Source organism: Ipomoea triloba, chromosome 3 (genome assembly GCF_003576645.1).
Source record: "Ipomoea triloba cultivar NCNSP0323 chromosome 3, ASM357664v1".
NCBI classification, from domain to species: Eukaryota; Viridiplantae; Streptophyta; class Magnoliopsida; order Solanales; family Convolvulaceae; genus Ipomoea; species Ipomoea triloba.
Window position 1 is genome coordinate 16,482,216 of NC_044918.1, and position 27,550 is coordinate 16,509,765.

The 27,550-nt window shown below is 34.1% G+C and overlaps 4 protein-coding genes and 1 long non-coding RNA gene across 9 annotated transcripts; 3 read left to right on the top strand and 2 right to left on the bottom strand.

The window, feature by feature from the left end:
- The first annotated feature begins 2,591 nt into the window (after positions 1 to 2,591).
- On the top strand, positions 2,592 to 6,339 carry LOC116013982 (cysteine proteinase 3-like). 2 transcript variants are annotated; one of them, XM_031253961.1, is made up of 8 exons: positions 2,594 to 3,071; positions 3,155 to 3,276; positions 3,710 to 3,825; positions 4,444 to 4,517; positions 4,939 to 5,203; positions 5,299 to 5,430; positions 5,673 to 5,808; positions 6,158 to 6,339. In XM_031253961.1, exons 1-8 carry the CDS (start codon positions 2,857 to 2,859, stop codon positions 6,193 to 6,195), a joined length of 1,098 nt encoding a protein of 365 aa, XP_031109821.1. In that variant the 5' UTR covers positions 2,594 to 2,856; the 3' UTR covers positions 6,196 to 6,339. The 2 variants fall into 2 exon arrangements, with proteins under 2 accessions (XP_031109820.1, XP_031109821.1); XM_031253960.1 differs by lacking the exon at positions 6,158 to 6,339 and having other exon boundaries at positions 2,592 to 3,071; positions 5,673 to 6,034.
- Positions 5,365 to 6,227, bottom strand: LOC116013984. 2 transcript variants are annotated; one of them, XR_004097318.1, is made up of 3 exons: positions 6,115 to 6,227; positions 5,934 to 6,017; positions 5,365 to 5,473 (listed from the first exon to the last, which is right to left on the bottom strand). It is a non-coding gene; the product is annotated as an uncharacterized LOC116013984 (long non-coding RNA). The 2 variants fall into 2 exon arrangements; XR_004097317.1 differs by having other exon boundaries at positions 5,365 to 5,477.
- A 121-nt stretch (positions 6,340 to 6,460) lies between the features above and the next one.
- LOC116013490 (tubulin--tyrosine ligase-like protein 12) lies at positions 6,461 to 13,812 on the bottom strand. Of its 2 annotated transcripts, XM_031253275.1 has the most exons (16): positions 13,671 to 13,812; positions 12,737 to 13,058; positions 11,712 to 11,954; positions 11,477 to 11,604; positions 11,174 to 11,390; positions 10,850 to 10,975; positions 10,527 to 10,783; positions 9,857 to 9,964; positions 8,958 to 9,099; positions 8,695 to 8,860; positions 8,383 to 8,540; positions 7,962 to 8,285; positions 7,768 to 7,842; positions 7,543 to 7,612; positions 7,275 to 7,432; positions 6,461 to 6,794 (listed from the first exon to the last, which is right to left on the bottom strand). In XM_031253275.1, exons 2-16 carry the CDS (start codon positions 13,001 to 13,003, stop codon positions 6,645 to 6,647), a joined length of 2,589 nt encoding a protein of 862 aa, XP_031109135.1. In that variant the 5' UTR covers positions 13,004 to 13,058; positions 13,671 to 13,812; the 3' UTR covers positions 6,461 to 6,644. The 2 variants fall into 2 exon arrangements, with proteins under 2 accessions (XP_031109135.1, XP_031109136.1); XM_031253276.1 differs by lacking the exon at positions 13,671 to 13,812 and having other exon boundaries at positions 12,737 to 13,650.
- Positions 13,813 to 17,379: 3,567 nt separating this feature from the next.
- LOC116012635 lies at positions 17,380 to 19,679 on the top strand. Its single transcript, XM_031252241.1, has 2 exons — positions 17,380 to 17,788; positions 18,968 to 19,679. The coding sequence occupies exons 1-2, from the start codon at positions 17,490 to 17,492 to the stop codon at positions 19,437 to 19,439; spliced, it is 771 nt and encodes a 256-aa protein (XP_031108101.1). The 5' UTR covers positions 17,380 to 17,489; the 3' UTR covers positions 19,440 to 19,679.
- A 1,532-nt stretch (positions 19,680 to 21,211) lies between these two features.
- LOC116012636 lies at positions 21,212 to 26,923 on the top strand. Of its 2 annotated transcripts, XR_004097164.1 has the most exons (6): positions 21,212 to 21,325; positions 21,413 to 21,808; positions 21,891 to 22,182; positions 23,480 to 23,993; positions 24,241 to 24,303; positions 25,949 to 26,923. XR_004097164.1 is itself a non-coding variant. In XM_031252242.1 (2 exons), exon 2 carries the CDS (start codon positions 25,976 to 25,978, stop codon positions 26,564 to 26,566), a length of 591 nt encoding a protein of 196 aa, XP_031108102.1. In that variant the 5' UTR covers positions 24,001 to 24,303; positions 25,949 to 25,975; the 3' UTR covers positions 26,567 to 26,923. The 2 variants fall into 2 exon arrangements, 1 of the variants encoding a protein (XP_031108102.1); XM_031252242.1 differs by lacking the exons at positions 21,212 to 21,325; positions 21,413 to 21,808; positions 21,891 to 22,182; positions 23,480 to 23,993 and having other exon boundaries at positions 24,001 to 24,303.
- The last annotated feature ends 627 nt before the right edge of the window (positions 26,924 to 27,550 follow it).

Sequence of the window (27,550 nt, forward strand, 5' to 3'; positions counted from 1 at the left end):
TTAACTAAAAAGCAATGAATCATAGAAGTTAGAACTTCATCTTCTAGAAAGTCAACCCTTGAAGTGTCATAAAAAGATACCCCATGCTTTCGAGCAGTGTTTTAGAATAACCTGTCCTAAATTATAAATTTCTCCTAAATTAGCCAATATAGCTTCACTTTAATAATTTACCTGTGCCTCCATTGATTTTTTGAAACCTCTAAGATGTTTTTTTAATGTATATATATGATGAGAATTAAGATTGACAATTAGCATATAACATATTGTATTAGTTGATAGGCGATTGTGTTAATCGATAATTATTCACGTGTAAAATAACATATAAAGTCATCAATTAATTAATATATGCACTATTTTTAAGTCTTTTTCTAATAAAAATTTAAGTTTCTACATATTTATTACGGAGTACATATCTTTATTTTTAGCGTGATAATATTTTTTTTCCTCAAAATTTATCATATAATATTAACATCCTAATATGACGTTACTTGATTAGTTGTTTTCTATATTTAACTATAAGTATGTTAATTTTTTAGCTCATGATGAAATTGATCAATTTATTTTAATTAACATAAAGAATATTATTGGCATATAGATTGGAAACATTAGCAATTAAATTTTGGATAGGAAAGTAATGAACAGTATTTTATGAGTCTCAAGTTCAACTTCTAGTAAGAGCAACCTATTAACCTATTTGGTCTGAGCCGGTCTTGTCAGCTAAAATCACAATGTGGAATTTATCTAGTACATACTCTCGAATAGTGATTACGAGTTTCTATCTTCACCCAAAAAAAGTTATGAGTCTTAATCTAATCAGTTGTTATGCCATGGACCCGAGTCCACCTTGCAAGGTGGACATGGTCTATGTTCACAATTTCATAACTACATGTTCATAATTTTATAACTCCATATTCACATTTCATAACTCTATGTTTACAGTTTTATAACTCTATGTTCATAATTTCATAATTCCATGTTCACAATTTTATAACTCTATGTTCACAATTTCATAGCTCAATGTGCACAATTTTATAACTCTATATTCACAATTTCATAACTCTATATTGTGAACATAGAGTTATAAAATTGCGAACATAGAGTTCAAATTTACATGTATAAACTGTGAATATATAACTATAAAATTGTGAACATGAAATTATGAAATTGTGAGCATAGACTCGGGTCCACCTTGCAAAATAGACCCGGATTCATAGTATAAATGCATAATTTACCCTATAATATTTGAGTTGTCTTGATATAACAGTTTTTTCCCGGCCCATAAATAAAGAATATCCCTGTCAGCTTTTCCCGGCCCATAAATAAACAGTTTTTTCCGCGGCCCATAACAAGGTCCTAATTCTTTTAACAACCAATCATTTGGAACTATAACTAACTCCAAAAACATCAGTTTCTAGCCCATCTAGTATGACACTGGGCCCATTTGAATACACACTGGTCACAATAATTATTTCATGGACCCGGTCCACCTTGCAAGATGGACACGTATTCAAAATACACAACTTACATATTAAATGTGAGTTAATACCTAATATAGTCTTCGACTATAGTGGTTTACTCAATTTAATCCTAAATGACTTTTGTGAAGAAGGAAGAATCATCCCAAATAGGATGAAGGATGAGAAATTACTATTATGGTCCTATTTCTAATAATTAACTAACAGAATTTTTAACAAATGACTACATTGTGTAAAATATCAAAGTCGATGACTAAATTGAGTACAAAAAGTCATTTAGAACTAAATTGAGTAAAATCACTATAGTTGAAAACTGTATTGGATATTAACTCTATTAAATGTTTACAATTGTGAGTATTTATGTAAATCACAATTTACATAAAGTTCACAATTTGAATTGTGAACATTTAGTATGTAAATTGTGTATTTTGAACTCGGATTCACATAATAATTTACTCATGGTTATGATTGGGTGAAAAATAGAAGAAAAAGAAAACACAAAATAAAGTTGTTCGAAACATCAGTATCAAATTATCAATTAGTCACATCGAAAAGTTTTAAAATAGAGTAAAAAATTGTAAGTATCTATAACGACTCTTTTGCTTCACAACAACGGAACAACCTACATAGTAACAATTCATTTTGGGAGGGTTTAGTGACTACGTTTAACGATTAAGTTACCTTATATTTAAAGTAGAATAAGTCTTATTTAAGGCAGTTTCACATTTAGACGTGTAATATTTTAAAGTAAAATTAATACTTTTTATAGATTTATAGAAAAGTAGTATATTTTAACTGAAAAATATTACACAACACTCTGATATCACTTTTTAGGATCAAGCGCTATCACTACACCAAATGATATAGCTTGTAGTGAAAGTGCAACTTTATTTTCTTATACCACCACACATTTTTAAGACGATGAGCATTGAACTTGACTTTTTTAAACCCTTTACTGACCTCCGCCGAACAAAAAGTATAAATAAACAGTATATTTGATATTTCTTAAACAAATATTACACGTTTCAAACGAGAAAATCTCTTTCAAGGAATACATGTTAGCCTCTTGTTTCCATCCCCATCACTTGTACCAAAGGAAAAATAAAAATAAAATTCATTCAGCACCCCACTAACCTAGCTGAGAAAATATGAATAAAAAGTATATTTATTATGTAGATTTTAAAATTTGAATAAAATTATTATGTTTGTTTTGGCAATAATTTCTGTTCAGTTTGTTATATGAAAACATCAAATCAACTTCACATACTCGCATTTGGTAATCCAAATCCGTATAAATGCACTAACCATTTCATTCTGTTTCGGCGCGCTTTTCAGTAATCCTTTCTCTGAAGTCTGAAGAAACGCATAGAGAGTGATAATAATGGCGGTTCGTGTCTCGCTCGTCTTATACTTCTTCATTTCAGCTGCGATCGCCTGCGCCGCAGTTGGACAAGCCGGATCGAGCACTTTCGCCGGCGACAATCTGATCAGGCAGGTTGTTTCCGACGGCGGCTTGCATGATGAAGTCGAGAACGCTATTCTCCAAGTCATCGGCTCCGCTCCACGCGCTCTCTCCTTCGCTCGCTTCGCGCTCAAGTTCGTTTTTCACTCTCGTCTTTACTTGATTTTTGTTTGTTTGTTTGTTTGTTTTTATATTTTTTGGTTTTGGAGTTTTGCAGATATGGAAAGAGGTATGAAAGTGCTGAGGAGATGAAGCGTAGGTTCAGTGTATTTAAGGAAAGTTTGAAGACAATCAGGTCGCATAACAAGAGGGGACTCTCTTACAAACTTGGTGTTAATGGTATTTAATTTTCTTTTGTTTCGTTTTTGGCTGAAATTTCAAATATAAAGCTTGATGACTCAACATTTTGAGTGAGGACTGAGGAGAAAACTCTCAGTAATTGTCAAATGGTGTTTAATAGACAACTCCCACTACAAGTTGTGCTTGTAATCTCGTGGTTAGTAAGTTAACAATTTAATCAACTTGGTCGGTAAGTTAACAATTTAACCAATTTGACCTTCCCACGGTAGAACTTAAGCACACTGAAGACTATATTTATCTCTAATTGTTGTCACGAGTTGCACTAAGCAAATTCAGCTTTAACTAAAAAGGGTCAATAGGCCAAGCCACCCCAGTTGAGAGTGGATTTTGTAATCTTATGATTACTTGTAGAATTTAAGCATCGTGAAGATTATATTTATCTATGCTTGTTGCTGGTTTCATGTTATAACAGAGTTTGCTGACATGACATGGGATGAGTTCCGAACACAGAGACTAGGAGCTGCTCAGAACTGTTCTGCAACCTCAAAGGGCAATATTACACGCAGTGATGTTACCCTCCCTCCGACGGTATTCACAATTTTTTAAATATTTTTAAAAGTCTTTGTTCCATTACATGGTGTATTACTAGTTAGTATGGCAAAACGGAGGAAAATAAAAGTTAATCCATCCAAGTTAATTAGATTATTGGCTTGGAAATCACCAAGTTTGAAGTTTGACTTTTAATAAAAACGGTCTATTGGCCTTCTTGGTTTAAGTCAATCAACTAAGACGAAATTTATCCCGTGTATACCATCAGATTGATTACAAATTTTTATCATCACTAAAAAAAAAAAATAACAAAAGAAAGACAATTAACTCTCAACAAGCTCTTCCTTGTCCAAGTCTGTCCTAAAAATCTGGGAAATGGAAATTTGGCATGGTTTTTGTAGCCTATCTTCTTCAAAACTTTCATTGATTTTTCAAATGAACAATGTGGAAATTCTGCATCTTCTAAGTTACTACTTTCTATTAATTTGAGATTAAAATAAATATTTGAGGTAGAATCAAAGAGTTTGAGAAATATTTACCGTATGACATCTAATAAAATATGTTAGCACTTAAAGAATATAAAACACTAGGGAACTGAGGTCCCAAAGTAGTTCTATCTTGCTGATATAGTTGATTTGGTGTTTTTCTATCATTTAGAAAGACTGGAGGCAAGATGGCATCATAAGCCCAGTAAAAAGCCAAGGCGGATGTGGGGCTTGCTGGGCATTCAGGTGAGGCTTAGTTAGGGAAACAAGCCATAATGCAATTGCTATATTGTGGACTAGGATCCACGGTACACTGTAGATCTTGGTCCAATACATAGAATTTGACTTGATAAGGTACAAAATTCATTTTCATAATACATAGAATTCATGTTTATAATACACATATATAAACAGAAAATAATGAGTATAAATAATGTGCATTATGAACATAAATTATGTGTATTATGTTAAGTGTTTATATGTTTTCAACTATATAATTCTGTGCATTATAAACATAAATTCTATACTTTATGAAGTCAAATTCTGTATATTGGACCAGAGTCCACGATATAAATTACCACCATAATGTGGAACCCTGATACCTTTTGAAATTGAAGTTGGTTTGTGAATGGCAAGAAATCATGACATTAAATTCATGCTATGTTAGCACCACTGGAGCTCTGGAAGCTGCATATGCTCAGGCATCTGGGAAACCAATTTCCCTCTCTGAACAGCAGCTTGTGGACTGTGCTGGAGCTTTTAACAACTATGGCTGCCAGGGTGGATTGCCATCATACGCCTTCGAGTATATCAAATACAATGGCGGTCTTGACACCGAGCAATCATATCCATACGCTGGAAAAGATGGCGTGTGCAAATTCACATCGGGAACCATAGGTGTGCAAGTCGTTGACTCTATCAATATTACCCAGGTAAGATGAGTGCTTTCACAGTTTCACTATGTCCTCAACTAGGAACATAAATTATTCCTTCCTTTGGCTAATAGTTATGGAACATATTTCTATAGGGCGCAGAAGATGAACTATTGTATGCAGTTGGAATGATTAGGCCAGTTAGTGTTGCATTTCAGGCGGTTGATGGTTTCAGCTTATATAAGAGTGGTGTCTACATCAGCACCATTTGTGGGAACACTTCCATGGTAAGCCGTCTATTCCAAGAAATATGGGATTTTCTTTTGGCAACTGCCTAACACACATTGAAAAGTTAGATTTTTGGTGAATCATTCATGGCAGGCAACATGATGATTGTGCAAAGCTCTCTAACAAATTCTTAACTTAAACCTTTCTCTTCTCAATTCAAATTGGTTTCTGCAATTTTGTGCAAGGCTATGCAGTTTAAATATGTACAGAGAAAAACTTGACATGTTTATTGTATTGGCAGGATTTGAACCATGCTGTTCTTGCTGTGGGCTATGGAGTGGAAAATGGTGTCCAATATTGGCTCTTAAAAAACTCATGGGGAGATCAATGGGGTGAGAATGGATACTTCAAAATGCAGATGGGAAAGAACATGTGTGGTATGTTTCTCTACCAATTAAGACATCCTTTCTTCATATTCACCAGACACCCTCTCAGTTTTACTAGACCTCTATTGTTATTGCTGATTCAAACATCTAAAATATGGATAAAAGGAATTATGTACCTTGTTTTGTGATCTTTATCGACCAATGTTATACCGCGAGGCATGACTCGCACTGCAACCATGTATGTATATGGAGAGTGGAGACTGAAATTACACAGGTAGTTAAAACTGGATACACACCTTTGTCAAGTAACCAATCAAGTGTAAGGGCAATTGCATTTCATATGACTGTATAACTGACCTTTTCAGCTCAAATAACTGCATTTTGTAACTTCCATTTGCAGGTATTGCTACTTGTGCATCATACCCTATTGTTGCTTGAGTGTTTTTTAGACGACATGTGAAGTACCAAAGTAATAAATCATGGAATCCATGGATTCAGTGTATATGCAGTCAATTATATTGATGTTGTATTGACTTTTCAAGCTTCTCGTATAAATAAAGACAAAGTGATCCAGTTCAATTATTTGAAATTGTTGATGGCACAACTCACCAATGTAAATTTACTTTCAATAATGATTGGTAAAAATGGTGGGTGGGGGGGGGGGGGGGGGGGGAATATCTAACAAAGAACAAGATGTCAAAGAGGTAAAGAGACATGAAAATCTTTTACGAGTATCATTTAAAATGCAGAAATTACTATTAATACAACAACATCCTTTCACACTTTGATGTGCATAAATGCTGCTAAGAAATAGTATGGTGTTCACATATTGTAAATTAGTTCTTGCGTATAAAGGACAAAACCTTTCGAGCATTTGGTATACCTGTTTACAATGGAGATACATGGTTAGTTTCATCAAGGAAAAGACAGCCAAACACATAGTTGTAGAAATCGCGCCCCTTGACAGTTTCTCCTCCTTTTACAACAGCTTCTGTGTCATACGTGCAAGCTCTCTTGCAGTCAGGACAGTAGGTAACCTGGAAACAAGCATATACAGTAGATTCCATCAATTCTTATACCATGAACCATATAGAGTAAGTTTGTTGTTCATATGAAATTAAGATGTTCATGTTCACAAGTAGCAACTTTACCAAGGATATTTATACAGGCAACATGTCACATAGTGACATAGATTTGTGGGGTTATGAACATTCGTGAAAGGGTGCACACAGCATTGTGAGTCATGGCTCTTGATAATATTTGTACCAAAAATAAATAATATGGTCTGCTAAAATTCATATTATACTTGGATGACATTCCCCTAAAATGCATGAATAATTGAATATTGTATTCGCAAAGTTAGGAAGGAGGTTCGAGGTTCAATTTCACTGCATGTAGTCCACAACCATGATCATGAGCATTAAATAGCCAATAGGTGACTTAGGTGTGCTTTGTCCAATGCCTAAAACAGTAAAACCTGAAAGCAAGACAGTAACACTAAGTGAAAGATTTCTGACCTCCAGTAGTTTAGGCTGAAAATTGCTATCAAGCATGACATCGACACCATACATTGCCCGAGATTTAGGATGGTGCATTTCCGGATGCACTGATGCAGCAGACTCAAACACTGATCTAATCATACTCCTAACTCTCGAATGGATATCCATCCATTTAACTGTAACAGGTAGGAAAATTTTGGGTAAATGACAACCTCAAATATCCAGAAATAATATAATAAAGCATTCTAAGACAATTGAAATTATGTAGGACAGAAGTAGGAAGCACCTTTGTGCTCTAGTTCAAACTCTTTCACAAACTCTGGGGTATTCAAGTGATTCAATCTTCCTCGATAATTCTGAAGAAGATGAAACGAGGACTATAAAGTTAGAAGATGGCTTGATTAAATGAATAATTTGTTTTATTAAATATACTACAAAACAAATTGCACTTTGATTTGGAAACTTCGATTGCGGATTTAGAGCATTTCAGAAATTGCAGATAATTACTTACCATAACAGTAAAGTGAGTTTCATATTCAGCTAAACTGTGCTTGTCCAAAGTGTAAGCATTGTTAGATAATCTGGTCTGAAAAGAAAATTGAAAATACTCAACCAAATGCATAAAATGCAAACAATGTTACAGTGTAGGAGCTGAAGCCATAAAAAAAAAACACAATCCCTTACGGCGAAGAACATTTCACATACCCAGAAAATATCAGCCAGAAATATCTCTAATGGGTTTAGGCTGCGAACCAAGACAATGTAACGAAGATCAAACTTCCTCCCTTGGAACAAAGCAGGGTGCTCAATATACTTCTGGCATACTTTGGGGCCAGTCTCCATGAGACGAATAATAGCAGATAAATTGCCAGTTATGGTTGTATCAATAGTTCTGGCCATGTTCCACGGCTTCAAGATCCATAGATTATCCAGTCCATCCCTTTCCCGTACAAGATAATCACCAATCATTTGAGCAAGTTGAGTTTCAAGGTTATATGTGGGCTGAATCCATTCAGGCAATCCATGAGCCTGATGGGAAAGGGTAACAATATTTAGCATCATATTGTGCAAATAAAAGGCCCTTCGTCAAGATAAAAGATGGAAGAATGTTATTATAAATTATAACCTTTTGAACTGTTTCTGCCAAATGATGTTTCATAACAATACAAGCCTCAAATGGAAATTGATTTATGTACTGTTGATCATTGAGTCCTGCAGCCCTCTTCAGCTCCTCGTCTACCTGCATACTTGTCCAAATAATATCTGCATCCTTTGCCTCAGATGCTGCAAATAATCCAAATTTAAGCATAACAGTGTGAACAATTATACAATCAGTCTATTATTGTTTAGGTATAAAATATTAAAATAAACACCTGCAACATGAAAATTATGGTCAAGGCAGGATGTAAACAATTCAAGATGAGAAAAACAGACATACTAATTACAAATTCAGGGCGGTTCAGGAATTCCTCCACATGAGGTATATCTGTATACACACGCAAAGCACTTCCATCAGCACGGTACAAAGTACTCGTAACAGATGACTCTTGTAGTGGGGAAGTAAATTTGGTTGATTGTAATTTCTGCCTGTAGCTCTCATACTCCTGGAGATTAGACAAGCAATGACTTCTGCAATAAACCTCAATGTTCTGAATTCATAAAATTACAGGCAAAGTTCAAACATGGGGAAAGAAGCAATACTTTAATAAAGTAATTCCTTGGGGTGTGGAACCAAGCAGTAAGTCTAGCCGAACGTTGTTTATCTTCCCCAATTCCAAATAGGAAATCACGAGTGCACTCATCATTTCTTTGAATATCTTCAGTTGGCCAAAGAATTGAATAGCTGAAAAATGTTCACTCAATAGCTTAATAGAAATTACAGAGGGAGGTTAATACCTCTATTTCTTGGCATATATGTGATATGTCAATAAATCCATTGGAAGGAATATTTCATTCATCGAATGAAAAGGGTGCGCTGGGTGGTTTTTCTGTATGAATTGAATGTTGCATTTGTATAACAAAGCTTTATAGTTTGCATTTGCTATTTGTTAGAATTGTCTTCCTTGAGCAGTGTGAACTAAGCCTTGGGAGCTGAAATGAACATACTGTAGCCTTGGGAGCTGAAAAGATTATCGGGTAGCTTTGTAGGTTTACTATTTGAGCATCTTTTATGTGTATATATATTGTGTAATCTTCTTTCAGTAAAAGACATGAAGTAAGATAGTTAATATAATCTTCTTTCAGTAAAAGACATGAAGTAAGATAGTTAATATATTTTCAGCCATTTCTCTCTTCTTGATTCTTCATCTTGCTTCCTCCTAACTGGCGGGTGGTGTTATTCTCCACCCGCCAGGCCTATGATTCTTACAAACTCAACACTATTTAATAGCTCCAGAGCAACACCCAGTAGTTAAAATGTGCAAGAAAACTAAAAAAAAGATCTCAGATTTCCAAAACTATATACATTGACAGAATAAAGGTTGTGAAACTTTAAATACCCAAAGCTGATGCTAATTATAGGACCAATGAATAGCCAGACTTTACTAAATTAAGCAATTTAAGTTACCAATGAATGAACATAGACAGTTGGAGAAGAGAACCTCACAGCTGATGCCAATTCACCGTCTGGCATGTAGAGGAAAGGAGACACTCTAAAATTTGGTTCATCACTATGCCGCAGAGATGAACCTAATTCATCCATAACATACCTATCCACACACAAAAACATAATAGTGAAGGGTGAATGTAAGAGTTTGATTAAACTAATTTTGTACATTAGCAATTAGTATATTTTATATTGGTTTAATAAAATATTACAAAAGTGCAGTCTGTTTTTGCCCAAATCATTATGGTTATGAGTGCCAAATGCAAAGTTGAAAGCAATAGGATAGTTCAAACTTCAAAGTTTATATATTTCCTCTCCTTTCTAATGTGTATCCTTCAAATTTTATTTACATAGTGTTCCCATTTGGATTAGACAAGTTCAAACTTAAATTCCTTCAGAATGCCTGTCAAGAATTTATGCAGCTAACAAAAAACTCATATTGTCCTGTCGTTATAATATCTATATGCATAATGCATGTAAATTGTATACTTTGAATTTTATTTGCATACAGTTCTACTTGGATTACATGAGTTCAGACAAAAAAGTTTCAGGAATCCCATCAAGATTCAAGCTGCTATCAGAAAAATTCACTATGGGAGCAAAATTCACTTATAGAAAACAATATATACAGTAACCAATAAAAATTAGCAAAGCCAAATGCATACCATACAGAGGTTTCATCAATTTTTTCTTCGTCTGCAAGTCTATAAGTCATCAAATATAACCACATTGCATTTATAATGCGGTCAGCAATAGGTTCTCCTGCAGTCCATTCAGGAAGGCGTGGCAACAACATTGAATCAACCACAGACTTTCCAGACTCAGAAATTTTGGATGTGCTTACACCATTCAGTACAGAAAGATTTGGCAGTGCTTCAACAATTCTAACAGCATTTTCTCCAAGAGGCCCAGGTATATCCACCTGTTCAATTTCTCATCAAACCTGTTTTAAGTTTTAAACTGAAAGAGTTGGATCTCATGAAGATACCTCCAGAGCACTCAAGCAACTGAATTGATTAAGGAGTTCCAATAAATCATTTGCAGAGTTCTGGTCCAATGGATTTCCACGAATGTTCAAATGTGAGAGAGATGGCATTTCAGTAGGAGAAAATGCCTGGTGAAAAATTGATTAAGAAAATGAGACAGGACCTTGCTTGAAAAAAATATACAACAAATTAAAGCCAGGTGGGCAATACAATTACGAATAACATTCATAAACCACTTAGTTGCATTTACTTCTCACTCCCTTTGAACATTGAAAATTATAGTATTTTTTTAGCCAGAAAATTAAGTCAGGTTGAAAGACACTCACCTTATTGAAGAGGTTGTTAATGCATCTATTAGATAGGTCTAGTGAGCTCACACACTGCAAGGGTTGGTCACCTTGATATGCATAGCCTGGACTGTCTTTATTGTATATCTCTGCACAAAACCCTAATGCCCACTCACCAAAATGTGGGGTGAACCGAGAATTGTAAATTTCCAAACTAGAGCAACCTTGAAGAATAGCATCTTCCATACAACCATCACTGGGAAATGCATAGCTTGTGTCAGATGCCAATAATCAAGACTTATGTAACAAACTGCTAGTATAGGAAAAAAATTATGAGCTTACCCATTCTCCTTCAGAATTGGATTATCGTTCAACCAAAGAGCTTTAAGACTTTTGAGTTGGGTAACCTCCCTTACAACAGTTTCAATATTCTTCAGATTGTTACCACACAAGCTTAGTGCAAGTAAACTCTGGTGCAAAGACAGTTTAATGGTGACACAGTAAGATGCCAAATGTGATATGGACCACCAACATTAATTAAGATAGCCCATTAGGTGATAGAAAACAAAAATCATACTGGAAATTTATGAGGCAAATCAAGAGAAGAAAGCATATCATCGTCAATGCCAAGCTCATCAAGCTCCAACCACCTTGCAGCATCACCTTCTTTAGCCTTAATTACTTCGCTCGTCACTATCTCCTCGGCACTCAATTTCGTATTATCTTCACCTGTGTCACCTTCCTCAACAGTGTCTGACAAATCAGTGTCCACACACATTATCGCAGCCATTCTTTCTGCCAGCCCAGGAACTTCCTGTAACTGTAAATGTGGTGAAAGAATCAGAATCTGATAATGTCTAGCAATCTAGCATTAATAGACAAACAGGTATATAACAACACAACTAAGAGGCTAAGCCTAAATCCCAATCTGCAAGAATTTGTATTTCTCTGCTCAACTCTGTGAATGAGTGAATCAATGCCAAGTTCTCACTCCTTGTACATCCAAATTGAACAAGTACAGACCATATTTACTTGAATATACCAAAGAATATATAGTTTGGAAGATTAGACTCATTATTGTCTCAAAATTCAAATAACGGATTCCTGACCAAATTTCCCACTGATGCATTTTCCCTTCAGAATGCAACTGAGTGTTCTTCATTTTCTTCTATTTCAAAAATAACCAGTCATATAAACCAAAAAGAAATGAGTGTATCGCATTCCGTTAATATAAACTTTGTTAATATAAACTTTAGTAACATAATATTCGCTAACTATTTATTATTCTTAACTTACTCATTCATTTCTATAAGAAATGTCTTAGGTTCGAACCTCATACAAATCAGATTGCTAAACATATATATTCACACACATGATTATTCTAATTCACAAATATCAAATAATTCATTAATCAACAGTTTATCTTTCAGTCGCTCAACCATAAAAATGCAATGTATTAGGTGAACTAAATGGTTCACAACAGGATCTTCACCTTGAGAATTTTCAAAGTTTAGAATATGACAACTGAAATAGCCATAAACGAGCTCAATGAATCATCACTTTTTCAATAAATTCCCTAGAAACCAAGCAGTAGAGCCGAACCTGCTTATAGGCATCGGAAAGGCGGAAAGTCCAAGCATGGTCAACGAGGAAGAGATTAGACTCCTTAGCCATGAAGTCTGAGGTGAAGAGCAGGCGCCTTTGGTTTCCATCCTCCACAGGCTCGATCTGGAAATGGTGGCCGGCGTCGAAGGCCTCCGCCGCGAGCTTCTGGAAGAGCAGGGGGTGGAGCTTCTGAGGAATTCCCGATGAGGCTAATAACACGCCGTGGACTTTAATGAAGTCATCGTAGGATTGGATGGCCGGCATTGCGCAGGTCTGAGCGAGCAGACACAGTGACTCGGTGGTGACTGGTGAGTTGCGGCTGAGACGGACGAGGAGGGTTTAGCCAGGGTTTTTCAGCAGGGGTAGAGGCGTGTTTGGATGTTTTGGGATGAGTAATTTTAATTGTTTAAAAATAAAAGTTTAGAAACAAAACGAGTAATTTTAAGTTTTTAAAAATAAAAGTTTAGAAACAAAACAAAACAAAATAAAAGGGTAATTCAAGTGTCAAATGACCGTATGGACTGTTTTTCTACTCCATTTTCGTCCATTGGTCACGTTTTGAGCTTAGATCTTAATTAATGATATCTAGTTTTATTCTTAAAAAAAAGTGTCAAATGAGTTTCTTTGTTGAACAAGATTCTAGGATAACTCAGGTAGATATTCTCTAACCACCACTTAAACTTTACAAAGGGAGAAGTGGGAGACAGCATGCACCATTGGCAAACTCCAAAGCAAAACCAAAGCCACTAAGGACTTTTGCACATATTTTTAAGCCACGAAAAATGAAAAAAAAAAAAAATTAGAGGACAAAGAGATCATGCCGGCAAAAGTACACGACCGCATAACAAACTACAAACATCATCGGAGAAGCACATATGAGATAGAGAACCTAAAAAAAAAAAAAAGGGACAAATAAAAAGGACAAGAGAACCTAATTGGATCCCGTGAGACTCTCCAGAGTGCGACCCAGAGCACCGCCGACTCAACTCCATCAAAGCTTTAGCCAGAGGCTGACAGCAATGCGTCGAAAAATCACCAGAAGATAGAGAAATATTTTAAAAGAGCAACCTCATCAGTATGCATTTCCTGTTGTTGGTTTTTTCACTCATGAAGGAAATATAGACAAAGAGATAAGAGGAAAATGGTAAAGAAAAAACATAATCTTTATATATATATATATATATATATATATATATATATATATATATATATATATATTCGTACAATACAAAGTATGATGCAAATAACAATCATTATTACATGGACGATGGTCCACTCAGTTGTGTGTACCATAAATAATAAATACATTTTTAATATATTAAAGGTACATTATTTGAGTATTAAAAGTACATTATTTTATCATACAATCAAATAGTGTACATTTAATATATTAAAATATACATTATATTCATAGTCAAACATAATAATTTGTCTGCAAATAATATTGCATATCATATTATACAGTTTTTCTTCATGTTTGTACTTAGATTAAACTGTGGAGGACCATGCGCAAATTGTCCTTTACTAAAAAGCATCAAAGTTGAACTACAAGTTAGCTTTTAGATCCCATGTATTCACCCCAATTATAGGCTTTGCTCAATTATGTGGCCCAACTTTTTTTTAAAGAATATCATACACGATAAATTAAGTACCATTGTCCATTGATTTAGTGAAATTTTAATCAAATCTCATTAAAAGACAACTATCACAAAGTCATTAATAATATAATGAGTTAAAATTTATAACTTCAACGGCTCAAGTTATTTTCATTATTTATTCTCTAATCATATCATTATCCTTATAAATTTAATATTTAAAAAGATATAACACAAGGATTGCCCAACTTAACATAATGACGCTCTTGTTAATTTAACTTAATTAATATTTTCAATTAATAAGTGGTGTCCTACTTAGAAATTTGGCACTTACTATAAATATAATAGGACAATTATTGTCAAATTAATGTTTAAATTTTTAACCAGTTTAGTTGGACAGCGACTATGCATTCTCACCTCTTAAGAGAGGTCAATAACTCAAAATCCCTCTCGTATAGAAAAGGTAAGATGTTTAGCACTCTAGTTAACAACAATAATAATAATAAAAGAATGATTCATGATGTGCTTAGTTTCGACTCAACACACTTGTGAGCTTGGTTTGAGCGTCTGGTTGGGTCTCGGGTAGATGAATCAACAAAATGTCTTCTCAATATTAAATGCGCCTTTTATAAGCGAAGAGGGAAACACGTGTCGTTGATCCTCCACGTTGGTTATGTAGGTTGTGCGGTCAGTAAGATGGTGACAAGTGCCACGACATAAGAAATATGACATTTGTGACGTGATTGAGACAATGTGTCAGGGACCAATGGTGTGATACATAGACGTCTAACCGGGAAGTTCACTCCCCGTTCTAAGGCGAATATCCTATTCGGGTGGGCCGATCGAAAAGTTCGCAGGGTCGTGCTCTCTGCTGGTAAAGTATCAGATATAGTCGATTATCGATCTGGTGTTCAACGTATCCTAGTTGGAGTGTATATGTATCATCAATTCATTATTATTATTATTATTATTAAAAGAAAAATGCTATCTCTACTATTAAATTATACTCTCACTAAATGTTTAATTTTGATTAGATGAAAAAATAAATAAACAAAAATCATTATCTATTTTTTAGTAAGCAATTAAAACATGTTATATAATATAAAGTGTGAAATAAGAGTTCATATTGTTATAAATAATATTAAGTAGTGGACATTATTATAAAGTATATAACAGTTGTAACCGTTTCAGTATTTATATATCAATTATATCTTTCTTTTATTATTTTGTATTATATATATATATATATATGTCTATTGTAATATATACATGTTTTGATGGAACGAAACACACTCTCTCTATTATTTGTTGTCTTTCTATCTATTTTATCTTTAATTACAATGTTCATCAGTTATGAGCTAATGCCCAACGTGCATAATCTATTACAACACATATAATACTACTCTTAATAAAATTAGCATAGGTGACAATAATTTAATTTGTTGGAAATCTCTATATCATTTTTCCCGTTTCTATTGAAAACGATGACCGGATAAGTATATATCAAATGACTCACCATAGGAGACAAAAAGATTGAAATTACGAGTCCCCGGTCACCCAGTATCCAGTGATATCTACCCGCAGTACAGTGGGGCCCATAAAGCAAGGTAGGGGTGGACCCACCAATCAGCCTAAGTCGTAACGCCACCATCGCAGTCAAATCTCTACTTTGAAACCGCGGGCCCCAGTAATCGACCACGCGTCCAACACAAATTGACACGTCACACAACAGGTGGCCATTTTTGGTTCGACATTCATTATTCCCGAGAATATTCCCCTCTCGCTTGTATCCATAGTGCCATACTGCCATACCAACCAGGCAACCATAAGTAGATAAGATAACGAAAGGGAAATAATGGAAATATATATTATGAAAAGCTTTTGTCAATTTAGGAAAATACGGAGTAATAGGTATTTCAATAATGGAGTGCTTGGTAGGATAAACAATGAATTCTTTAGAATTGAAATTTTTGAAATTTGAGATAAAACATATTATGTCGGACCTGTTAGCTGATTAGTTTAGATGGTATGACTAGTTGATAAAATTAGTTGATTGTAAAAAAATGTTTGGTAAATTAGCTGATAGATAATAGTTGTTTGGTATAATTTATTTTCTTAAAAAATTAATTGAAAAATTACTTTAAGTAATTTTTTGAATTTTAACATTTTAAAATTACAAAAATCTGATTAATCAAACAATTATATTGATTTTTTAACCAAGTTGATAAATTAATAGTGGTCAAATAACGCAGAAATGACTGATAAATTAATTATTTTACAAAGTATGACTGTTGTTTTGTTTATACTTTATAGTAGAATATATATATATATATATATATATATATATATACACACACACACACATCCAACATAAAAAAATTAACAAAAATTAGCCAAAACATAATGTCATTATAATATTTTTAAAAATTAAATAATTGTATCATTTACCTTGATATATGTATATATCAATATGAGATTTTTTTTAAATACAACTGATATATTATAATGTAGTATATGTAAATTAATATCGTCTCCACTGAGACTCAAAATCAAAATTGAAATTCAGAATCTTTTTAAATACTATTGCAAAATTGAAATTCAGAATCTTTATATTTAATAAAATCATTAGCCTATCAAAATATATTCTTGTTTCATACTAGTCAAAAGTCAAATGGGAAACAGTGAAGAAATTCTTTAATTTGGACATGGTCATATGTAACATTGCAAAATGGAACCAATGCACTATCAGCGGGCGGCTGAAAGAAAAAATCAAACACTTTCTCTGTTACACGCTTCAATCATCTTCACTTGCAACAACCACAAATCAACCAATCACATATTTCAATAACAATCAAATCTAAATGAACGGTTCAGATCATAATCTAAGACAAACCTCCATGGTCTGCGATGTATTGTAAAACTACCGCACATTCTAGATAAGAAATTAAAGAAAAGATAATATTGTTTAATTATCCAAATTGCAATTCTGTCTGGATAAAGATAAGGCTTTCATCTTACTCTGTTCATTGACTTTATTCCCTTTCTCATCTCTCTCACTAAATTGCTCTCCCTCTCTCTCTCTCTCTCTCTCTATCTATCAATCTGTTTGTATGTATCTCTGATTGCTTAGTTTACTTCTCCAATACACTGAAGCTATGTCGATTGCATTAGAGAGGAACAATTCTGGTGGTCATCAGATTGAGCGGTTGCGCGGGATGGCGTGTATGGCGGCGATCTACAATTCGGCTGAGTTCTCCATCGGAGACCGGAGAAGTGCGGCCGAGGTGGAGGAGGACGAAGATCGGAGCTCGTCGTCTTCGTCGATTGGGAGGAATAGCGATGATTCCCCGGCGGGACAGTCTTCATCGGACAGCGAAGGCGAGGAAGTGCAGAGCTCGTCCAAGGATGGCGCTCTGGGTAATTTGGAGGATCTTGAGGAGGTTTTACCGATAAAGTATGTGATCTTGATTCAATTCTTAAAACTGTTTCCACCAATTTATAATTTATGATTTATTTTTTTGCTATTACTGCTGCTTTGGGGTTAAATTTTACCTTTATTAATATGAAACTGCTGTCCGTACGAACTAAATTTCTCTTTGTAAATTTTGGTTTTTTGCTGTTAACTTGAGGTTTTTCTTTGATTTCTTGTATAAATTTTTAGTTTATCCAATGGATTATTCGTGTTTGAATTCCTTGTGTAGAAAATTGATTGTTGATAATTGTGTTATGATTTGATATGGATCAAGGAATAAACACATAGGTATGATCCTTTAGACGTGAACATTTATTTTTTTCCATTGCTTTTGTTATTAAGGAATGGATGTTGTCAAGGTTGTCAGGATTGAAATTTTTGGTTTACCAGTCCAGAATCTGAAATATGTCAGTCTTGAAAGATTAGATGTGAGCGAGGAACTTAGAAAAGTTTCAACACTCAAACATGTGATCAGCGTGTGCTGGTATCTGCAACGTATTATCTGCTACTTGGATCCAATAATGAAGTTTTAACTATAATGAAAACAGGAATAGGAGTACATATGAAACATGGGTTTCTTTTCATTTGTTCGCTTATAAAATGTCATATAAGCTCAAAGATTCTTGTAATGAAAGGTCCATGGAAACATTATCTAGAGTTTGTATAGTCCTTTTTGGTAGATAGTCTTGTGGGTTATATAAACAAAATGCATTTGTTATTGTAGAGGATTTTTGGACCATATTGGTAAAGAAAACACTGATAGGAGTGATTCTCTGAAATGTTGTCGTCTTTTGTGTTTTTGGAAGATGCTATTCATTTCTTAACTTTGATCTTCTGAAAAAAATTAATCATTTGCCATTGATCTGTATCCTTCACATGTAGTAGGATGCCTAGTATATGGAGACATGGAGTATAAGTGTCTACATCTATACTTCAAGAAACAATAGTATTGCAATTTGTATGTTTCCATTGATTTCTCGGTTTACTTCATTTTCTGGTATCTGTCTTGTCTCGTTTGATATGTATGTATCCATCACATGTAGTTGAATTCGCGTTTAGAATTTATATTTACATTTTTAAGAAACATCTAACATTGCAATATATTGGTTTCTCACATTCTTTGTTTACTTCATTTTCTAATATCTTTCCCATTGCTTTCAGGAGAGGCATATCAAATTTCTATGCTGGCAAATCCAAATCATTTACGAGTCTATCAGATGCAACTTCTTGTTCCTCCTTGAAAGACATTGTCAAGCCAGAGAACCCGTACACAAGGAAACGCAAGAACGAACTTGCTCGCAACAATTTCTTTGACAGGAATCGTAATTTTATCAATAGAAGCAGCAGTGGCAGTATGTACAAGAGACCTACCAACGCTAGAAGCTCGTTGGCTCTTGCTGCAACCATGTGCTACTCTGAGAACCACCATAGCACCGAGTCTTTCAACTCTACTCCATCATCACCACCTTGTTTCGCCCTTCCGCCTCTTCCTCCTCACCCACGAAGATCTAGTAACGATTCGTCCTTGCCACATCCCGAACAGAAGTTCTCTTCGTGGCGGTCTTTCTCCCTGTCTGATCTTCAAGGCGCTGCTACCACTGCAACTCCCGGCATTGCTGGTATAAAGAACTAGAGGATATATTTACTGCGGTTTGATTTTCTTAGTCGCCCTGTGAAATTAAGTGCACTAGATGTTCGTGGAGGTGGGAATATTTTGTATGCAGTTGCTTTCTATGGTTTATGCTCGAGGCAAACCGTGTGGGCACGCAATGTAATTTCCATCTACATACTGTTTTAACCTATATATGTGTTTTCCCTTCTGACCATTGTATATCTGAATGCATTATAGATTTCTGCCTCTCCTGAATTTCAACCTCAAGGGCTCCAAATTCTCTTTGCCGTGATAGTTAAAAATCATTGATTTATAGAACTTCGATTTGGAAGTGAGAGGAGTTTCGGACAACAGAGCAAGTAATTTAACCATCATAATTTCCTATCAATGTAGTTAGCATATTTGGATTTTGGGCTTTAATTAGTTTCACACTTTCACCCCCTTCCTCACTTCAAACTTGTGTAAAAGTTTTCTGATAGATGTAAAAAACAGTATCTAAAAGCATTCAATACAACCGACTAAAGAAGGTTAATCTCCTATTATTGGTCAAATCTGTCAAATCTTTTAAGATATTCCATTTTCATGCATTGAGGTCTTCTTCAGGTTTCTCTATTCTTTTGAAATCTTACTTTCATATATGCTTTTTGCCAAATTTACTTCTTTTGCATTGTAGAGTCTGCCATGGATTTAGTTCTCACACTTTACCATTTTCTACTGTTAATATATATAAGCGTGCGTGCAAGTTGGGTGCATAAATGAATAATTCAATATTGATGTCTTCTTTCAGTTTCTTTTCTTCTATTCTTATTTTCTTAGAATTGTGTTTAATTATGTAACATTACACATTGTTGTCATCAATTTGATTGTGATCTGATCTATAAATCTTCTTTGTGACTAAAGTGGTAGATGGAGAAACTTTTTTTTTTTTTTTCCGACTACTTTTTGTTTATTTTTAGCAAGTTCTAAATTTTCTTTTGAGATTGCGATCATAAGAGTTAATTCCAGCGATGGTCCTCCGACTATGTTGATTTTCCAAAATTAGTCTCCGACTTTTAAATTGGACAATTTAAATCCCTTGACTTTCAAATTCTTTCCAATGTTGGTCCTTTCGTCAAATTTTGGTTAAATTGAGGTCAAATGAATGGGTAAAATTGTTCGTTCACTTGTATACTCGTATTTCTTCTGTCATATACGTTATATATATGAATATAATATCAGTCGAAGAGACATCAACTGAGATTATATGGCTTCGATTGAGGCTTTGACTGAGATTATATTCATATATACAACGTATAGGACAGAATAAATACGTGTATACAAGTGAACGAACAATTTTACCCCTTCATTTGACCTCAATTTAACCAAAATTTGACGAAAGGACCAACATTGGAAAGAATTTGAAAGTCTAGAGACCTAAATTGTCCAAATTAAAAGTCGGGGACTAATTTTGGAAAATCAACATAGTCAGGGGATCATTGCTGAAATTAACTCCGATCATAATGTTGTGTAAATTGTGGTTTTCAGGTGTAACATTCCCTACTTAAATTGTCATAGACTCTAAGCCATTGACATTGTGATAGAGTCAGTAGTACTAAAAAAATAAAAGAACTCTCATACTCTTATTCTGACATCATGTAAACTTTAACTAATTAAATTTATTGTCAACTTTCAAGTGATTGCTGTTCATTTATTTTTATATGATGAATCATACATTACGTTATGAAAAATTACCCAACATATTAAAAGAATAGTTTAAATGGAATTCAAAATGGGTAATTGAGTAGGGTGAAACATGATTTTCTAACAAAAATATTACTAGTTTAATTTTTTCCAATATTCTGCTTTTGAGAACTGGAGAAGACAGGAACGGCGTTTGATTTGGAATTGCGTGAATTTCTATCTTTCGAGTAATTTCTTCAATAAATTTGCATTCTACTCTCGATAATTTCCGTATAAACGATTTTAGGTGTAATGTTTTTTCCTTTGTATTGCAGGTTTGTTTTGTATTTATAATTTTTTGGGTTCTGGAAAATGGAGGGACGAGCTGTACAACATCAATTTGATGCCTTCAGAGTTCTTTCTCAAGTTCATGAAAGAACTGGAAGGTTTTCGTGTTGGCATCAATATCATTTATTTGGGATTATGCGTTTCTTCTGGTTTGTGCTTTGAATGTGGAGTGAGTTTATCAATTCTACTGAGTTTGAACTAACCTCAATGGCTCCAAATGGTCTTTGCCATGATAGTTATGACTTATGATGATTTTTATGAATATAAGATTTAGAGATTCTATTTTCTCCTCTCCTGAGGTTGAACCTCAAGGGTTCCAAATGCTCTCTGCCATGATAGTTAAACAGGCCCAAGTTTATACATATACCTCACATTAAATACAGGTAAGGTGTTTGAGAAAATGTGCCCTTTGGTGCGCAAGGTTAATACATACACGATGGCTAAACCAAGTTGTGCTCCTTGCAGGGAAAAGACCTGGTGGCTGCTACTGGAAGTCTTGGACCTCTCATCCCGATTGAGGGTATCATAAATTTATTGCACTCCCTTCTCACTTCTTGGAAAGGGCTGATTTTTATTTTTATTTTTTAATTTTTTTTTATTATAATGCTTGACATACTCATTGAATCTGATAAGCAACTTGGAAGCGTTGCTTCAACTCTCAACTCTCACTCCAACCCAACAATCAGGGATCAAATTTTGTTTCCGTCATAACCCTCAAGGCGACTCATCCCCACTACCTAGTACCTACATGTTGCAAGTGAGGGAGCTCACTGAGTTACACCTTCTCAATGATTTACTTTATATTATGAAATCTTATAAGATCTGAGCTTGGCTGGTGAAAACTTTTTAGTTAATGCCTATTATAGTTATACTCCATATATTGAAAGGTCTATGAACTTAATAGGAAACAAATCTTTAGTTTACATTCTTATTAGTTATTATGTAGTACTCCGTATCTCATAATTTATGGAAAAAGAATTGAACTTTTGGAGACTAAGTTGTTGTTGGATCAAATGGATACAACTTTCTATGGTACTTTTAGAATGACAGGAAACAATTTTAAAATGTATATACTGAAGATAAATGGGGGCATTCAAGTAATCAGATAATGGGAAATGTTTCTTTAAGTAGAAAGTGTTTTCATTAATAAGTAATTTTGCAAAGTTTGCAGCATCTAACAGTTTGATTTAATGTACATAACATTGTTATTATGATACTTTGATTTGTATGAAGTAAGTTATTGCTAAAAATATATCATTAATCTAAATATCAGGATGTGGACTCTTTATGAACCATCAAAAGCGCATAATTGATCATAAATTCAAAATTTAACCATATACGTTTCTGCTTAGAGTGTATTTAGTAATAGTAAAACACACACTTCATGAATACAAGCTAGAGAACTAGTTTTGGAGTCATTAGAAGGCAAAAGCTGTAGAAAATACACTACATGGTTCAAGCTAGATAGCTATTTTTGGCGTCACTACGCACTAGAAAGGCAAATGGAATACAAGAATTCTGAAACCAACTTTCTTATCAGTTCTGTTAATTGTTATGTGTATATTTCTTGTGATCTTTTGTAAAAGTGGGAATCAATTATTATTCCCCACTTCCCAACTGACTTGAACCTGCAACCTATTGGTTTCAAGTGATGGTGCTTTCCCAACTATAGAACACTGTCATTATTAACTATCATAATTACCTAATCAATGTGGTTAGCAGATTTGGATTTTGGGCTTTAATTTTTTGCAAGATGTCTTCTGAAAAAAAAAAATCATTTGCCTTTCCTTTTATGGAGCATAAGTTTATCTATTTATATTTTGAGAAACAATGAATATTTCAATTTGTATACTTCAATTGATTTCTCTGTTTACTTCATTTTTGGTATCTGTCTTTCCTTATGTTGATCTATATCCATCATCACATATAATTAAATTTGCTTTAGAATTTATATATATTTTTTTAAAGGAACATTGAATGTTTCAATATAAACTCAAATGGTTTTTGTATTCTTTGTTTACTTCATTTTCTAATATCTTTGCCCTTGCTTTCAGGAGAGGCATATAAAATTTCTATGCTGGTAAATCCAAATCATTTACCAGTCTATCAGATGCAGCTTCTTCTCCTTGAAGGACATTGTCAAACCAGGGAACATGTACACAAGGAAACTCAAAAACATGCTTATAATAATTTCTTAGACAGGGATCAAAGTTTTGTTAATAAAAGTAACAATGGTGGTATGCACAAGTTACCTACCATCTCTAGAAGCTTGTTGGCTCTTTGCTGCAACAATGAGCTGCTTAAGAACAACAATAGCACTGAATCGTTCAACTGTACTCAATCATCACCTCATTTCTCTCTTCCTCCTCGGCCACAGAGATCTAGTAATGAGTCTTTATCGCATCCTGAACAGAAGTTCTCTTCATGCTGTTCTTTCTCCCTGTATGATCTGTGGAAGGTGCTGCTGCGTCTGCAATTCCTAGCATAAAGAACTTGAGAACATATATTAAGTGTTGCTTGATTTTCATAGTCACCCTATGAAATTAAGTCAAATAGATGTTTATGGAGGTAGGTATATTTTATAAGCAGTTGCTTTCTATGGTTTTTGGTTTTCCCCTACCATTGTATAGCTAAATGTATAAGAGAATCTACTTTTGCCTCTCCTGAATTTGAACCATAAGGGCTCCAAATGCTCTTTGCCATCATAGTTGAAGAGGTCCATGTTTTTTACATATAAATGTGGGTATGTTTGAGAAAATGCTCCCTTTGGTGTGCAAGGTTAAAAGGTGTCTAAACTGAGTTTTTCTCCTTGCAGGGAGGAGACTTGGCGTCTGCTGCTGGAAGTTTTGGACCTCTCAATGTAATGTCCCAATGCTAGGTATCATAAATTTATTGCATTCCCTTCTTACTTCTTGGAAAGAGCTGAGTTTATATATTATAATGCCTGACATACTCATTGAATCTGACAAGCAACTTGAAAGCTTCGCTTCACTACCATTTCTAAGAAAAGAATAATGTAGTGCACTACACATAGTATGCACCAAAGTTCCAGATTTGTTTTTATGCATATAAGATATAGAAAAATTTCAAACAGGTTTCTAAAATTGTTGCTTGAGAAAGATTAAGGGTAACAAATCATTCAGAGAGGATCATGTTTTGGCTAGATTAGAGTCACCCTAGTGCAGGCTTGCCGCTTGCATTGTACTCAAAACTTCATTCTAAGGCTTAATTATACTCAAGGAGGTTAGAGACATCCTTCAAGGCTCCCTCACCATAATTTGATTGTCTAACTATGAGCAGTGATCACTTAAAATGGCTTGAAACAATGATACTTTGATGTACATAACATTTTGTTATTGAGATACTTTGATTTGTATGGAGTAGATTATAACTAAAAACATAGCATAGATCTAAATATCTGGACGTGAACTCTTTATGAACCATCAAAAGCGCAATAATTGATCATAAATTTAAAATTGGGAAAACAACACTTTTGGCCCTTGAATTATTTCTCTTTTAGAAATTCAGTCCCTGTTAATTGATTTAAACAAATTTAGTCACTTAATTATCCATTATGTTGCACTTTCAGTCCCTAGTATTATATATTTATCAAACTCTGTTAGCAAACTCTTTTTTTATGAGGTTATTTTTGCCACTTAAAATCAATATCTATGGTTAAAGTTTCATTCTCTCCATTTGAACGTCATTTTTAACTGTGAATGTTGATTCTAAATGATAAAAATAACCGCATATGTTAATAGAGTTTAACAATTATATAAAATTAGGGACTAAAAGTGCAACATTATAAACAATTAAGGGGCTAAATTTGTTTATATCAATTAACAGGGACCAAATTTCCAAAAGTGAAACAATTCAGGGGCCAATAATGTCGTTTTCCGTTTAAAATTTAACCATATATGTTTCTGCTTAGAATAGATTTATTTAGTAAACTGTAAAACACACACTTCATGATTGCAAGCTAGATAACTAGTTTTGGAGTCGTCAGAAGCAAAACTGCAGGAATACACACTACATGGTTCAAGCTGGATAGCTATTTATCCCCAACTGACTTGAACCTGCAACCTATTGGTTTCAAGTGGTGGGCCTTTCCAAACTATGCAACACAACGTCATTTATTAATTATCATAATTTCATATGAATGTGGTTAGCAGGTTTGGATTTTGGGTTGACAGATGTTTTGAATTGTGACAAGCTGATATCTTCATTTAAGCAGTGCATTTAAAAAAACAGAATCCAAATGCATTCAATAATCAATACAACCAACTAAATCTCCTATATATTGGTCTGCGGGGAGCTTTTGAATAGCATCAACAAATCTGTAAAATCATTTCAGATATTCCCTTGTCATTGAATTTTTTTCTTCAGGTTTCTCTTCTTTTGAAACGTTTCTTACTTTCCTCCATGCCATAGCATTTTCTAGTGTCAATTTTTATTTCTTTTCTAACAAGTTGTTATTTTTCTGCGAGATTGAAGCCTAATGGTGTGAATTTTGTGGATTTCAGGTATAACATCTCTCTGGATAATTTGCCATGGATTCTAAGCCTATTGATATTGCAAAGGAGATAACTAGGGTTTTATATGACGTTGACAAAAACATATACTCAATCCTAGTTTATGAGATTGGACATGATCCCATGAAGGCTCTGCAGATTATTTCGTTTTGGATTTGGTTGGAACAAATAGGTTTCAATGTGATGCGGGCATTTCTGTTGTTGCCTAGAAACATGATAAATGGACTTGCTGAAGATGCCGTGGCATGCCTTGAATGCATCAGCCACACCCAATTTCTGCTCTCTCCCGTTGCAAGAGAGATTGTACTTACTCAACGTGTGTTGGGAAAAGGGTTGTCCCTGCAGTACATCCATGAAAACCGGGAGCAAGCAATGTGTGGGGTCGGGAAGATCTTCAGTGAAATTTATGCCAAGGCATCGACAGATATGATGGCGATGCCGCCACCTAACAGAAACAGTGAGCAGCGAAGGCAAAACGAGATGGTGCTGCCACCACAAACTGAAGTGGAGCTGATGGATCAATTTGGACAATTGGGACTTGGAGGGCAGTCGTCACAACGCAACGAGGTACCATTTGAGAACACCAACACCCACCCCCCTGAGTCCTGAGAAATATATTGTTCTTTCCAGTTTCCTAGTCTTATAGTGTTGTAGTCCACTTGTGGACATTTAGGTGTGTGTGTGTGTGTTTTTTTTTGTTAAGTTTAGTGTTTAATAATCATGGAATACAAATATGCCTTTTAATTAGTCACAAAAGTAGCTATTTTTGTCCTTATAAACAAGAGAACCACTTGTGAAATGTCTCTAAATGATGAAAATAGTTATTTTTGTGACTAATTAAAGGTCAAATGTACAACTCATGATATTTAGAGAATAAATTAGCATTTACACTATGACAAAGGGACCAGAAAGTTGTATTATAGTTACAAACGTGTTTTACGTAAATTGAGATTACGTAATATTGAACTCGACCGGTTACAGAGTAATCTCTAAGTAAAATGAGATTACCCAATAAGTTATAAACTCGGCCGTTACATAGTAATCTCTACGGCGGTTACAGAGTAATCTATAAGTAAAATGAGATTACCCAATAAGTTATTAACTCGGCGGTTACAGAGTAATCTCTACGTAAAATGTTTTGTAAAATGGGAAAACAGAAAATGAGATTATTTGCAAATCTACAAAAAAAAAAAAAAAAAAATAGTTGCAAATCTACATAAATCTTATAATATGCAACTCTAATGATACAGATTATACTTTCACATAAAATTTCATAACTTGCATTGAATTCGATGGTTAAAGATGTATTTATGTACATCATAACTATTCATTCACTACATTGACTTTTTTTTTTTGGGGAGTATTGACTCTTTTGGGTTTTCAATAATATATTATAATTTAATTGAATATTGATCTAAATATTTTAAAATATTATAACAAATCCATTCCGTGCAACGCGGGTGTGAAAATACTAGTAATATATAATAATTTAATTGAATAGATGTATATGCTATGATAATATTTATTTATGCATTTTGATTCTAGTTTTGATTTCGATTCGAATTTTCACCCACTATTAAATAAAGAGTCTAC